We start from the raw sequence: 13,382 nt of genomic DNA on the forward strand, positions 1-13,382 counted from the left end.
CATCGTGGAACTTGGACCTGGTGCTCAGCGTGCTAACGGGCCCACCATTTGAACCCTTAGCCACGGTTCCCCTACGTCTCCTTACGATAGAAACAACCTTCCTCCTTGCAATTACGTCAGCTCGCAGGGTGAGTGAGCTCGCAGAAGTTATGGCAACGCCGCCCTGCACAGTATTCTCAAAGGAGGCGGTAACTTTACGGCTGCACCCAGCCTTTGTTCTGAAAGTTTCTTCAGCGTTCCACCTTTACGAACCCATAGTTTTACCCTCGTTTTACCCGAAGCCTCACAGCTCCAGCAAGGAGGCACGCCTACATCTCCTGCACGTAAGGAGGGCGTTGGCCTTCTACATAGACAGAACTAAGTCCTTCCGGAAAACGGACAGACTTCTAGTCTCTCTTGCTCCCAGGTCAAAAGGAGAGGGTCTCTCTTCACAGAGGATCTCGAAGCACATTGTGTCCTGTAGAAAAATGTGCTACGAACTTTGAAAGACTCCTTTGCTGGCCCCGCCTAGGGCTCACTCCACCAGGGCGGTGGCGGCTTCAACAGCCTTTTTCAAAGGCATCGTGTTAAAAGACATCTGTAGAGAGGCGACCTGGTCATCCTATCACACCTTCACCAAGCACTATGCCCTACATCGGGTATTCCAAGAGGATACCCGCCTCTCGACAGCGGTCCTTTCGGGGGCAAGCTGCACATAAACCGATTACCCACCTCCTATCTTGGGTTACTGCTGGGTAGTCACCTATTGTGGAGCACCCACAGGGACACTTGAGGAAGAAAGAGAAGTTACTCACCGTAGTAACAGTGGTTCTTCGAGATGTGTCCCCGTGGGTGCTCCACCACCTGCCCATCCTCCCCGCTTCGGATCTCTGTTTAGTGTTTTTCAGGAGCATCCGAGGCAGTTGGTCAAGGAACTGGCGGGGACCGGATCGTGCACATGGCCGGGGACGCGCAAGGGAGCAGCGTGCGCCGGCGCATACGCGATCCAGGAGAAACTGCTGGAAAGTTTCCGATCTGCGGCACTGGGTGAGCCCGACACCTATTGTGGAGCACCCACGGGGACACATCTCCAAGAACCATCGTTACTACAGTGAGTAACTTCTCTTTATGCATTCTGAGGGTTTACTGTACCTCTTTTTAAAAAGGGGGCACAACTGAAGGGGAATGCATGACTGACTTGATTCTCAATTCAGACAGATAGCAAGAAAAGCTTAAAACAAGCATACCGGTCTATGACAACATTTTGCAAGAGCACTGCAACCTAGTTTGGAGTTTGTTAGTTTGTTTCATGGTGCATATTTATCACCAGCAAATATTTCTTCCCAGCACCAGTATTCTCCTGGTATGCTAGTAACCATGCCTCAGGGATCATACTCCAGTGAAATGCAGAGTGATGACACTGCACAGTATGGGGATGGAGAGAGGAAGGGATCGTTTTTTCAATCTACCGTCTTCTACATGTTGCGTTTTTTAAAAAAATTAGAGCAACTTTGTCGCTATGACTACGCTTACCTGCTGTGTCTGGTACCTCTGCTGGGCCTGCGACAAATACTGGGCCTGGGGCGGCAGATGCTGAGGTTGCGGCTGCTGGTTGTAATATGGCTGTTGACCCTGTTGGCAGTAGCCACTTACGCCTTGCTGACCATACTGAGACGGCATCTGTTAGAAGAGCCAAGCAACATCTGTTAGAAGAGCCAAGCAAAGCAGACATATGAGTCAGGAAGTAGAATCATATAAAATCTAGCAAGGTAAAGAGTCACACACTAACCTGAACAGAAGTGGAGTCCACACACATAAACCTTGCTCAATATTACCAATCTTTTTAGCAAGCAATTAGCAGAGGTGTTCAGATACACTTCGCAAAGTATCACTTCTAATACCCAAGACACTTTGCAAATGGAATTGTTTTTTCTAAAAGAATGTGCACGGATGTCAACTATTACAATTTAGTAATGCATATCCTGTTGTGATTGTCAAAATTCTATAATGTTTTGTCTCAAAATAAATAAATACAGAAATTGTTTTTATACAAGGCATGTACTCTGACTAGGCACAAAGCTAACATACTGCAAGAACTGTTCTGATCTAGTAAAATTATGGAAAAAACCCACACAGATTCAGGCAATATAAAATATATAAATATACACCAGCAACTTTGTCACAGGTGCTATGATAAACAAAGCATTGCACATAACAGATCACGCCTATGCAGACATTTTGTTACAAACTAAATCAAGTCATTTACACCTCCCCAAACGATTGGTGCAAGAGGTATCATTTCCGTGTTACCACCACTGAACTTGTATGTCCTGTATCGGTAGGCTCTGAGGTGTAAGGATTCTTGCAAACATTGAGGATATATTTGCAGTGAATAGGTAGAGTTTCAACAAGCTCATACTACTGTCCATGCATTGCTTCTCTGCTATACTGTTTGCTTACTGAGCTTATTAGTACATCAGGATCAGTAGCGGTAACACTAATGCAGCAATATGATTAAGGTAGGCAATGAAAGCAACTACAAACTCTGTTATTTTTGCTAGAAGATGTTCTGTCCACATTGCCATATGACTGTGTTTTGCCATCCCCACTGCACTGTACCAGTGTAACCAGTGCTTTTGTGCCTACGCTCCTGTTCCTCATTTTTTCCATTACCTTTGCACTCAGCTTTTGTTCACCATTTCTACACAATCACCCCTTTTTTTAAATCTATGTTCTCACATACTTTCCCCCTCCTCCTCAGAATGTATACTTACTACCTCAGTTAAAACAAGACTACAGTCATCAAGGGATATGCCTACACAACAATGAAATACCTGCAGTTGGCCTGTCCCAGATGGCTCAGTCCTGAAGGCCATAATTACAGTGTAGACATTCAGACTTCATCTGTAGGGTCTTCCTACTCCCTCCAGAGTCCTACAGCCGAGACTCCAGCTCAAGCTTGAACATCTACCTGTAATTAAACAACCCCCTAGCCCGAACCTGGCGAGTCTCAGTCCGCTAGCACAGGCCAGGCACAGGTATTTAATTTCAGTGTAGACCTACCCCACCTGCACACACAACAAACCTATGCAAGCCCAGGAGCTTACTCATGCAATACTTCTATTTCGCCTCTCCACAGCATAATCATTTAAGCTTTGAACCCTTCAGATCAGGGACTGCCCTAAGTTCTGTTAAATGCTTAGCAACATTTCTGTTGCTATTTAAATAAACAAACAACAACAACAACAACATGGAAATTAATTCCCCTGCCTAACAGATAGGGATCACAAGGTATTGCTTGTGGACCAATGTTTATTAAACAACACATTAAAAAAAATGTAATTAAATTCTCCCCAGAACAAAACAATGCCGAAGCCAATTACTTGCTCTGCTTGCAGTGAATGACCTAAGCAACAGCCTTCTTTCCAGTGAAGCCCCTATCTTGCACTCTTAGACTCACATTCTTTGTGCCTTCACAACTCAGGAGATCAAAATTCAGAAAAGCTTTTCTCCTCTTACGTTGGCACATGAATTCTTGGGAAGGTACAGAGAGAGGAGATCAGCACTTTAATCTGTTTGTAGGGGAGCACAGACATTGTAATAATTATACTATGACCCCTTTTATCTGACTTGCACAGTGCAAATAGCATTATTTTTGGAGGAGTGTGATTGACCATCAATGATTAAACTGCTTTGGCTGCTAGAAAAGAAAAAGTGAGAATATAAGATAAACTAAATTGACAGCTAGAATGAAGAGGTGGGAGAAATCCAATTAAACCAATAACTCAGCCATAATCTTTCATCCTTGCTTGAACAAGGGGTCTTGTGACAGGCATTCTTTGTCCAGGCAATACCTTGAGAGTAATTGAAGTTTCAAGAGATTTTTGTGTGCACAATCCATAGCTGAAATCAAAGTGGTAGGTGAAGGGTAATTAGACAGCTGTATGGATATTATTTATAAAATAAACGTAAAGGAATTAATAGAATAGCGTAACAGTACTAGCCAAGCGTTATTAGATTTCTCACCCCTCTTTACAGTGGAAGTGTCTTTTCAGTGCCTCGTCATCATAAAGTCCTGTCCACAGAGACAGTGAGTTCTACCTGAATGTCTCATCCTGTCTTGAAACCAATGCCCACGCTGAGGGTGTCTGATGTGGCCTAGTAAGACCAGGCATTGTTCTTCTCTTGGATCTCACATGGAATTCCAATTTGGGTGCTCAATGGAGAGGAAGTTCTAGCAGAATCTCAATGACTAGGAGTTGTGTTTTCAGACGCTGAACAGATCTACTGGATGAACAGATTGGTTTCAAAATGGTGGTGCAGTTTGGTTATTTCCAACTTGTACATTTTCTGCTTTGTCGGGTAAGACTTTTTGGTTAATAAATTAAGACAATTAGCTATTCTCAGGTATCTCTGAAGCAAGAGAAAATCTCAATCCTGAAGACAGGGCTGTAGCAAGCAAGAAAGGAGTGCCAGTGACTGATTCAGCGTCTGACTCAGGAACAGTGAAATAAACCCATCAAAATATTCTATTTTCCTATTTTCTAGGATACCAGAATTATACATTTATATAATTTAACCATAGTATACTAAAGGAAAATTCTGTTTATGTCCAATTATTTCACACTGCTACATTTCCATGGTTAACAAAATGTTCATTCTTTTTATTTTACAATGCCCACTAATAGTGACAATTATAATTAAGATTTTCAAATAATTTCCATTATAAACCTCTGATTTCACATACTGGTAGTGTTCTGAAATCTTCCTTACACTAAAATTTCCAGTGTTGAAACCTGCCAATACGAATTTTTTTCCCTAAAAGTCTGAGCACCAGCCAAACTGTCCATTTTGAGTAAAGAAAGAAGAAAATTGAAAAAAAAATTAACTACTTTGATTTTATTTATTTATACCATGAATAAATAATATTTCAAAACTGAGAATCAACGTAAGCACAGCCTTGCAGAGAGATCTTGTGTCTTCACTTGATTTATATATAAATAGTAAAACAATTAGCTACTATGGAGAAAAAAAATTTTACAAACATGCTCAGTGGAAATCTACTAAGGATACTAAGGATTCCAGAATAGCTTATTTCAGAATAATGCTGCTTAACACAAAAATGCATTTTGAAATAGCACATAGCTATTTCAAAGTAAGTGTCTACACACATACAACCTATTTCAAAATAGAACCACTGGATGCACTATGGCTCATTTCAAAATAAGCTCTATTCCTTGATTATGTCTACTCTAGCCCCTTGTTTTCGAAAGGGGCATAGTAATGAGCGAGGTCAGAAGATGCTAATGAGGCACTACCATGAATATGCAGCACCTCATTAGCACACTGGCTGCCAAAGCAATTCAAAAGTCCCCCCACCCTCCATGCAGACAGGAGCCTTTCAAAAGGATCCCCCAGTCTTTGAAAGGCCCTTATTCCTAAAACCAAAGAGGAGTTAGGGGCTTTAGAAGACTTGGGGGGAGGTCCTTTAAGTGGCACTTTCAAATTCCCGAGGCTGCCATTATGCTAATGAGGTGCTGAATATTCATGACAGTGCCTCATTAGCATATTGTGACCTCGCTCATTATCATGCCCCTTTTGAAAACAAGGGGCTAGTGCAGGCATAGCCCTTGTCTTAACAGCACTTATTACAAAATAGCTATTTAAATATAGGAGCTGTTCCTCGTAGAATGAGGTTTTCCAATTTCAAAATAAGCCAACTGCTATTTTGAAATAGCAGCTGTGTTGTTTAGAAGCCAGGGTAGTTATTTCAAAATAACAGCTATTACTTTGAAATAACTTCGTGGTGTAGACCTACCCTTAGACTCTAAAACCGTTTCAGTCAGTCTCTTTTGTGACCTCACAATATCTAATCCATGACGGCAGATACAGGTATTGACTTCATAAAGGCTGCAAATACATCTCATTGAAGAACACACACTAAAATCCTAAAAATAGTTTTAATTAAAAATTCTGTGTTGACATCAGTGGTACGTGAAACAAATCTCACACCCCAAGGTTACAGGTAAGAGAGAGAAAGCCGTGCTATTCTATATACTATCAAAACAAAAAAGCAGTAAAGTAGCTCTTTAAAGACTAACAAAATAATTTATTAGGCGAGCTTTCGTGGGACAGACCCACTTCTTCAGACCGTAGCCATACCAGAACAGACTCAATATTTAAGGCACAGACAACCAAAAATAGTGATCAAGGTTGTGTAACTTTTTCATTGTATATTGCAATATCTACAAGTGCCAACCTTTCATTCCAAATTTTACCTTTATTATGACAATAAACTAGTAACAATATTAATTAATGGGAGTCTGTATTTCTAGACCAGCCAAATATGATATTGCCATCAAATAAACTGTAGTTCCAAAAGTGGGAATTTGCCACTCCTTAATTCTCTGAGGTATGAGCTTCAAAGTCTCATCAGAACCATTCGAATTTTAACACTCAGATAGATTATGGCCCATGCTGTTGACCAGCACAAGGAACTACAGATGTAAAAGGCAGTCCCTTATGGTGGTGAACCATTATGCTGCTTCCATTGTTGGCAGGGTCACTTACACAAGTGGCTGAGACAGGATGGAGCCTTGACAGTCTGGGTGTTCATCCTGCTTCCAAAGAAACTGTTCAGGGCCCAGTGTGCTAGAGGACTATATGCTGCACTGAACATGTACACGGCCATAAAGTACTTCCTACGTGCAGTCATGTAATCTTCCCTACTCTTTTTAATCAAAATATCCTGAGCCTACTTATTCTTAGTACATACTGTTTTCCTCTTTTAAAAAGAAACTGTAAAAATTAGAGGTCAAAAAAAAATCAAGGTTGAAGCTAAAAAATGTGCAGTCAAGACATATGAACATCAACGTTCAAAGTGACACATTAACTGGGCCATGTTCCACATACATAGTACTTCTATTCCTGATTTATGTTGCAAAATGTATTCCATAAAATACAGAGTATCTGAAATGTGACTGAGTTAATGCACACACCAGAACCTGAGCATTTATGTTTTTTTAATTCTTACGATGCAAAAACTTCATATCATATTAACCTATTTGTGCATGTCCTTATACTATAGAATACTACTCACACTTGACATATTGTTGATGTACTGAGATTCTGAATACTTTCGCTGTACTTCATGATCAGAGGGAGACTACCACCACAAAATAATCAATCGTGTCTATAGAAAGGAAATCTTTCTCCTTCTAAAAAGCACACTTGTCATGAATTTATGAAAACTGCCTCTTCTATAAATGCTAAATATAATCTACATCACTGTTAAAAATAAGAGGTTACTTACCTTACAGTAACTTGCGTTTTTCCAGATGTTTTGACCCTATAGCTGTTCCACCACAAGATGTGCACACACTTGTGGAGACTCGACTAAAAAATGCAAAGAAGCATCTGCAGCACCTTACTCTTCCGAAACAATGGCATATCAGGAAGCATGGACCCACTGCCACTCAATTCAGTCTCAACTGTAAAGCAGAGCCTCCGCAGCTGATGGGAAAGAGGGGAGGAGGTGGAATATCCATAAGGACAAAACATCTCAAAGAACTGAGGTTACTGTAAAGTAAGTATCTTCTACTTCATCTAGTACATGTCCTGTGGGTGCTCCTGCTGTAGGAGATTCCGAAGTAGTAACAAAACACATCTGGGTACTGAAGAAGCAAGTACAAGATGGTTCAGAGCACTGCATCACCGGAGGTTGTAGCATCCCTGGAACCTGGTATGATGACATAATGCTGGGCCAAAGTGTGAATCGAAGAGCATGCTGCAGTCCTATATATTTTTGCAACTGGAACATCTGTCTGTAGAGCTGCAGATATCAACTGAGCCATCATGGAGTGAGCTGTCACAATGCATTCCAGCAATTCATAATAGGCTACAATGCAACCTGAAACCCACTTCAACAGTCTGAGTGGAAATCCTGGAAGAGTTTGGACCAACTGTCAGTTTGGGATGTATGCTCTCCTTAGTCATGGTGTCAAAGGAACCTGAAGTGCAGTCTTATGTGAGACATAATGAATGTGGAGACCAAAGAATTGCAGGCAGTGTTTTCAATTGTTTTCAAGCTGTGCTGGGTTATTAAAATTAGAGTGGACAGAGTGGAGAACTTCTCTGACAATCAGGGTGTCTACAGCACCCTGATTAAATCTATTCTTTTAACTGAAGTTAATCAATGAAGATGTCTTCAGATTGATATGAAGGCCCAGAGACCGAAACAGAGTAAAGTAGAGGTCTGCAAACTGTGGCTCCAGAGCCACATGTGGCTCTTTTACGACTTCTTTGTGGTTCCCGATGCTATAATTGCAAAATTTTAAACATAAAAAACCAGAATTCTCTTTGTTATTTGATAAACAGTGAATGTCTAAAAGCCTAAAAATGAACAACTCATATCTCAAAAGCAAAGGATATGTGCTCTTGAAACACTGGATAACTCCCCCTTTAATATGTGTGGGAAAGGATATTGTATCTGTGTTATGGTCACGTTGCTAATGAAGTCTTGATTTTCTCAAAAGAAATCTTACAACATACCTGCTGTGAAGGGCACCACACATTTTAAGAAAGAAAACGGAAATTAAATGTGAAGTAAAGTTGGCATAATTAAATTAGGTTCGAGAGTGAAAGTCAGAAAGATAATGGTACAAAACACACACATGATGTGTGAGGAAATAGAATATGTAAAAAGTTTGTGAACATCCTGCAGTAAGCATGTATCACATTACAAATCACTGTGTGTGTGCTGTTCTTAAAATAGGGGTTACAGAATCTATGGTTTGAGGTTATTTATAAAGTAACATCTTGTATTTACATGCATTGCCACATTATTAATTTTTTTTTACCAAATTTAAAAAAAAATGGCTAGAGTCTCTGTGGCTGCCAACTCAACTTGTAGAGTACTCAAACTTAAAGGAACCGGCTGTTCAGGTATGGCAATGCTGATGTAAATGGGCCATCACTGCTAAGAGAAGCATTATAAAAACCCTCAGGGCCCTGGAGAACCCAAAGGGAAGAACTCAGCACTGGTGTTGTTCTCAGGCTATTCTGAAATGTAGGAACCATTTGTGGGACAGGTGGATGGCTACATGAACATAGGCATCCTGGAGATCAACCAGTCTCCCAGATATAGAGATGGCATTATAAAGAGAAGTTACTCACCGTAGTAACGATGGTTCTTCGAGATGTGTCCCCGTGGGTGCTCCACGATAGGTGTCGGGCTCGCCCCGACGCCGCAGGTCGGATCTTTCCAGCAGTTTCTGCCGGACCGCGTATGCGCCGGCGCACGCTGCTCCCTTGCGCGCTCCCGGCCACGTGCACGATCCGGTCCCCGCCAGTTCCTTGACCAACCACCACGGATGCTGCTGAAAAATACTAAACAGAGATCCGAAGCGGGGAGGATGGGCGGGTGGTGGAGCACCCACGGGGACACATCTCGAAGAACCATCGTTACTACGGTGAGTAACTTCTCTTTCTTCCTCGAGTGTCCCCGTGGGTGCTCCACAATAGGTGACTACCCAGCAGTAACCCAAGATAGGAGGTGGGTAATCGGTTTATGTGCAGCTTGTCCCCGAGAGGACTGCTGTCGAGAGACGGGTATCCTCTTGGAATACCTGATGTAGGGCATAATGCTTGGCAAAGGTGTCATAGGATGACCAGGTCGCCGCTCTGCAAATGTCTTTTAGCGCAATGCCCTTGAAAAAGGCTGTTGATGCTGCCACCGCCCTAGTGGAGTGAGCCCTAGGCGGGGCCAGTAAAGGAGTCTTTCTAAGTTCGTAGCACATTTTTATGCAGGATACAATGTGCTTCAAGATTCTCTGCGAAGAGAGACCTTCTCCTTTTGATTTGGGAGCGAGAGAGACTAGGAGTCTATCCGTTTTCCGGAAGGACTTAGTCCTGTCTATATAGAAAGCCAGCGCCCTCCTCACGTCCAGGAGGTGTAGGCGCGCCTCTTTGTTGGAGTTATGAGGCTTTGGATAAACGAGGGTAAAACTATAGGTTCGTTAATATGAAACTCTGAAGAAACTTTGGGAACAAAGGCTAGATGCAGCCGTAAGGTTACCGCCTCCTTGGAAAATACTGTGCAGGGTGGCGTCGTCATAACTGCCGCAAGCTCGCTTACCCTGCAAGCTGACGTGATTGCAAGAAGGAAGGTCGTCTTTATCGTAAGGAGATGGAGGGAAACCGTGGCTAAGGGTTCAAACGGTGGTCCCGTTAGCATATTAAGCACCAGGTCCAAGCTCCACGAAGGTGGAAGCGGTTTCCGAGGGGGGTATCTGTTTACCAGCCCTTTGAGGAACCTGGTAACCATGGGATGGGCGAACACCGTGTGCCCTTCCTCTTCATGTCTGAACGCCAAAATGGCGGCAAGGTGGACCTTTAACAAGGATAGTGAGAGTCCTCCTCTCTTGAGGTCCAGTAAATACTCTAGTATTACAGGTATAGGAGCAGCAAGGGGGGCTAATTGCTTGGTAGAACACCATGCAGTGAATCGAGTCCATTTTTGCTGATAGGGCTTCCTGGTGGAAGTCCTCCTGCTACTATCTAGGACTTGTTGCACTCCCTCCGTACACGTGCTCTCTAGGGAGCTGAGCCATGGATTAACCATGCTTGCAGTCGCGGGCCTCGGGGGTGTGGATGCACTATGGACCCCTGGGCTTGCGTGAGCAGATCCGGCGCCACTGGGAGGGGCACCGGTGGACGGACCAACATGCGCAGGAGTAAGGGGAACCATTGCTGTCGATCCCACGTTGGGACTACTAGGATCATTCGGGCTCTCTCTCTCCTGGCTTTCTGCAAGACTTTGTGGATAAGCACTGTGGGAGGAAATGCGTAGAGCCGGGGGCCCCTCCACGAGATCGTGAATGCATCCCCCAGGGACCCCCGTCCCAGTACTGCCCTGGAGCAGTATTGTGGGCACTTCTTGTTGTGGTGAGTGGCAAACAGGTCTATCTGGGGAAATCCCCATGTGTGAAAAATCAGTTGTAGCAGATCGGAACGGATCTGCCACTCGTGTGTGAGTGCGAAGCACCTGCTCAGCTGGTCTGCCTTTACATTGTAAGCGCCTAGTAAATACGAGGCTTTCAAGGTTATATTGTTGGCGATGCACCAGTTCCACAATCGGACTGCTTCTGCACATAAGGCATGGGACCGAGCTCCTCCTTGCCGATTTATATAAAACATGGTGGAGGGATTGTCTGTACTGATCCTGACTACTTTGCCTTGTATATGGTCTCGAAAGTGTTTGCAGGCGTTGAACACTGCTCTGAGCTCCAGTATATTTATGTACATTGACTGTTCCATGGAGGACCACAGTCCTTGCGTCACCTTTTCGCCCATGTGTGTTTCCCACCCTATGTGGGAGGCGTCGGTAGTGAGAAAAACAGATATTTGTGGTTGGTGAAAGGGCACCCGTTACCATGTTCTTGGGGTTCACCCACCATTGCAGGGATCTGCGCACCTCTGTCGTGGGCGACACCACCCTGTGGACGGTGTGCGCTGCCAGTTTGTAGATGCTCGCCAGCCAGTGCTGCATGCTGCGCATATGCAATCGGGCATTCTGTACCACAAACGTTGCTGCTGCCATGTGGCCCAGCAGCTGTAAGCACGTCAGAACTGGCACCGTAGGGCTGAAGGTGATGACTTGCACGAGGGAACCAATGGCGCGAAAGCGGGCATCTGGTAGATAAACCCTTGCTGTGATGGAATTTATACGTGCCCCTGTGAACTCTATGTCCTGTGCGGGGTCTATCTTTGATTTTGCCAGATTGATGACCAGGCCCAGCGAAGAGAACGTGTCTGCTGTGACGCGTATCATGCGAAGTACCTCCTCCTTCGAGGCCCCTTTCAGTAGGCAGTCATCTAGATATGGGAATATAAACTCCCCCTGTCTGTGCAGGTAGGCTGACACCACTGCCAAGGTCTTGGTGAAGACTATGGGGGCCGAGGAGAGGCTGAATGGCAGAACCTTGTACTGAAAATGTTCTTTGCCTACCATAACCCAGAGAAAACACCTGTGAGCCAGGTGAATAGTTATGTGGAAATACGCGTCTTGTAAGTCGAGGGCTGCGAACCAATCTCCATCGTCCAGTGCCGTAAGTATAGAGGCGACTGTGATCATCTGAAAGCGTTGCTTGCGCAAGTACCGGTTGAGGCCTCAAAGATCTAGGATGGGCCTCCAGCCTCCTGTCTTTTTCTCTGTGAGGAAGTATCTTGAGTAGAACCCTTTCCCTCGGAGTAGCTCCGGCACTCTTTCCACTGCCCCTATAAGCATAAGATGGTCTACCTCCTGCTTGAGTCTCACTTCGTGGGAGGCGTCCTTTAGGTGGGGTCTGGGTGGAGGTCGTGGCGGTGGGAGCGACTGGAAGGGAATCGTGTAACCCGTGGCTATGATCTCCCGTACCCATTTGTCTGTGGTGATCTTTTGCCACTGGTGGTAGAATGGTCAGAGGCGATGGTGGAATAGTAGCTTCGGATGACATTGCGCGATGGTAGTGATAGTACAACCCTCGATCTGTGTGTCAGACTTGTGGCCTTTGGCCCTGCCCCGAGAACGCACGGCTCTGTTGAGAACGTCGCCTGGGAGTTCTGTACTGTTGGTGCTGTTGATGTCGCCCTGGCTCGTAGCCCCTGTGGTACTGGGGACGCTGTGGTTGATACTGGTATCATCTTTGTTGGGGGTAATACTTTTTCTTTTTGTATGGAGGGGTGTAAATCCGCAAGGTCCTGAGAGTAGCTCTTGAGTCTTTACTGGAATGAAGGAACAAGTCGGCTGATTCAGCAAACAGCTTCTGCGTGTCAAAGGGGAGATCAACGATCTTCGCCTGCAGATCCCTCGGGATACCCGATGTCTGGAGCCAGGACTCCCTGCGCATGACCACTGCTGTAGCTGTTGAGCGTACTGCCGTATCCGCTACGTCTAGGGCGATCTGAACTCCTCTCCTCGAGGCTGCGTAGCCTTCCTGCACGATGGCCTTGAGCACCGGCTTCTTGTCCTCTGGAAGTGAGTCCATGAGGGAAGTCAGCCTGGAGTAGTTGTCAAAATTATGGTTCGCTAGATGCGCTGCGTAATTAGCCATTCTCAACAGTAGGGTAGAGGAGGAGTAGACCTTTCTGCCGAACAACTCTAGTTCCTTGGCATCTTTGTCCATTCCCCCTGTCTTGTACTGAGAAGTTTTCGATCTCTGTTGAGATGATTCCACCACCAGAGAATTTGGTTGCGGGTGGCTGAACAGGAACTCCATGCCCTTCGCCGGGAAAAAGTACTTCTTATCCGCTCTCTTGTTTATAGGTGGAGTGGATGCAGGGGTCTGCCACATTGTGCTGGCGGACTCCATGATTGCTTCATCAAGCGGAATAGCTATTTTGGAAGAGGCCGGAGGTCTCAGGTT

General features: G+C 44.6%; 1 protein-coding gene across 16 annotated transcripts in view; it reads right to left on the minus strand.

Moving 5' to 3' along the window:
• ARID1B (AT-rich interaction domain 1B) overlaps positions 1-13,382 on the minus strand; it is a 462,469-nt gene that overhangs the window by 343,475 nt on the left and 105,612 nt on the right. For all 16 annotated transcript variants that reach the window (XM_074990332.1, XM_074990329.1, XM_074990331.1 and 13 more), the window contains exon 3: positions 1,513-1,659. In XM_074990332.1, coding sequence (XP_074846433.1) covers positions 1,513-1,659 — 147 coding nt within the window. The remainder of the gene's footprint in view (positions 1-1,512; positions 1,660-13,382) is intronic.

The sequence above is a fragment of the Carettochelys insculpta genome, chromosome 3, assembly GCF_033958435.1.
Source record: "Carettochelys insculpta isolate YL-2023 chromosome 3, ASM3395843v1, whole genome shotgun sequence".
NCBI classification, from domain to species: Eukaryota; Metazoa; Chordata; order Testudines; family Carettochelyidae; genus Carettochelys; species Carettochelys insculpta.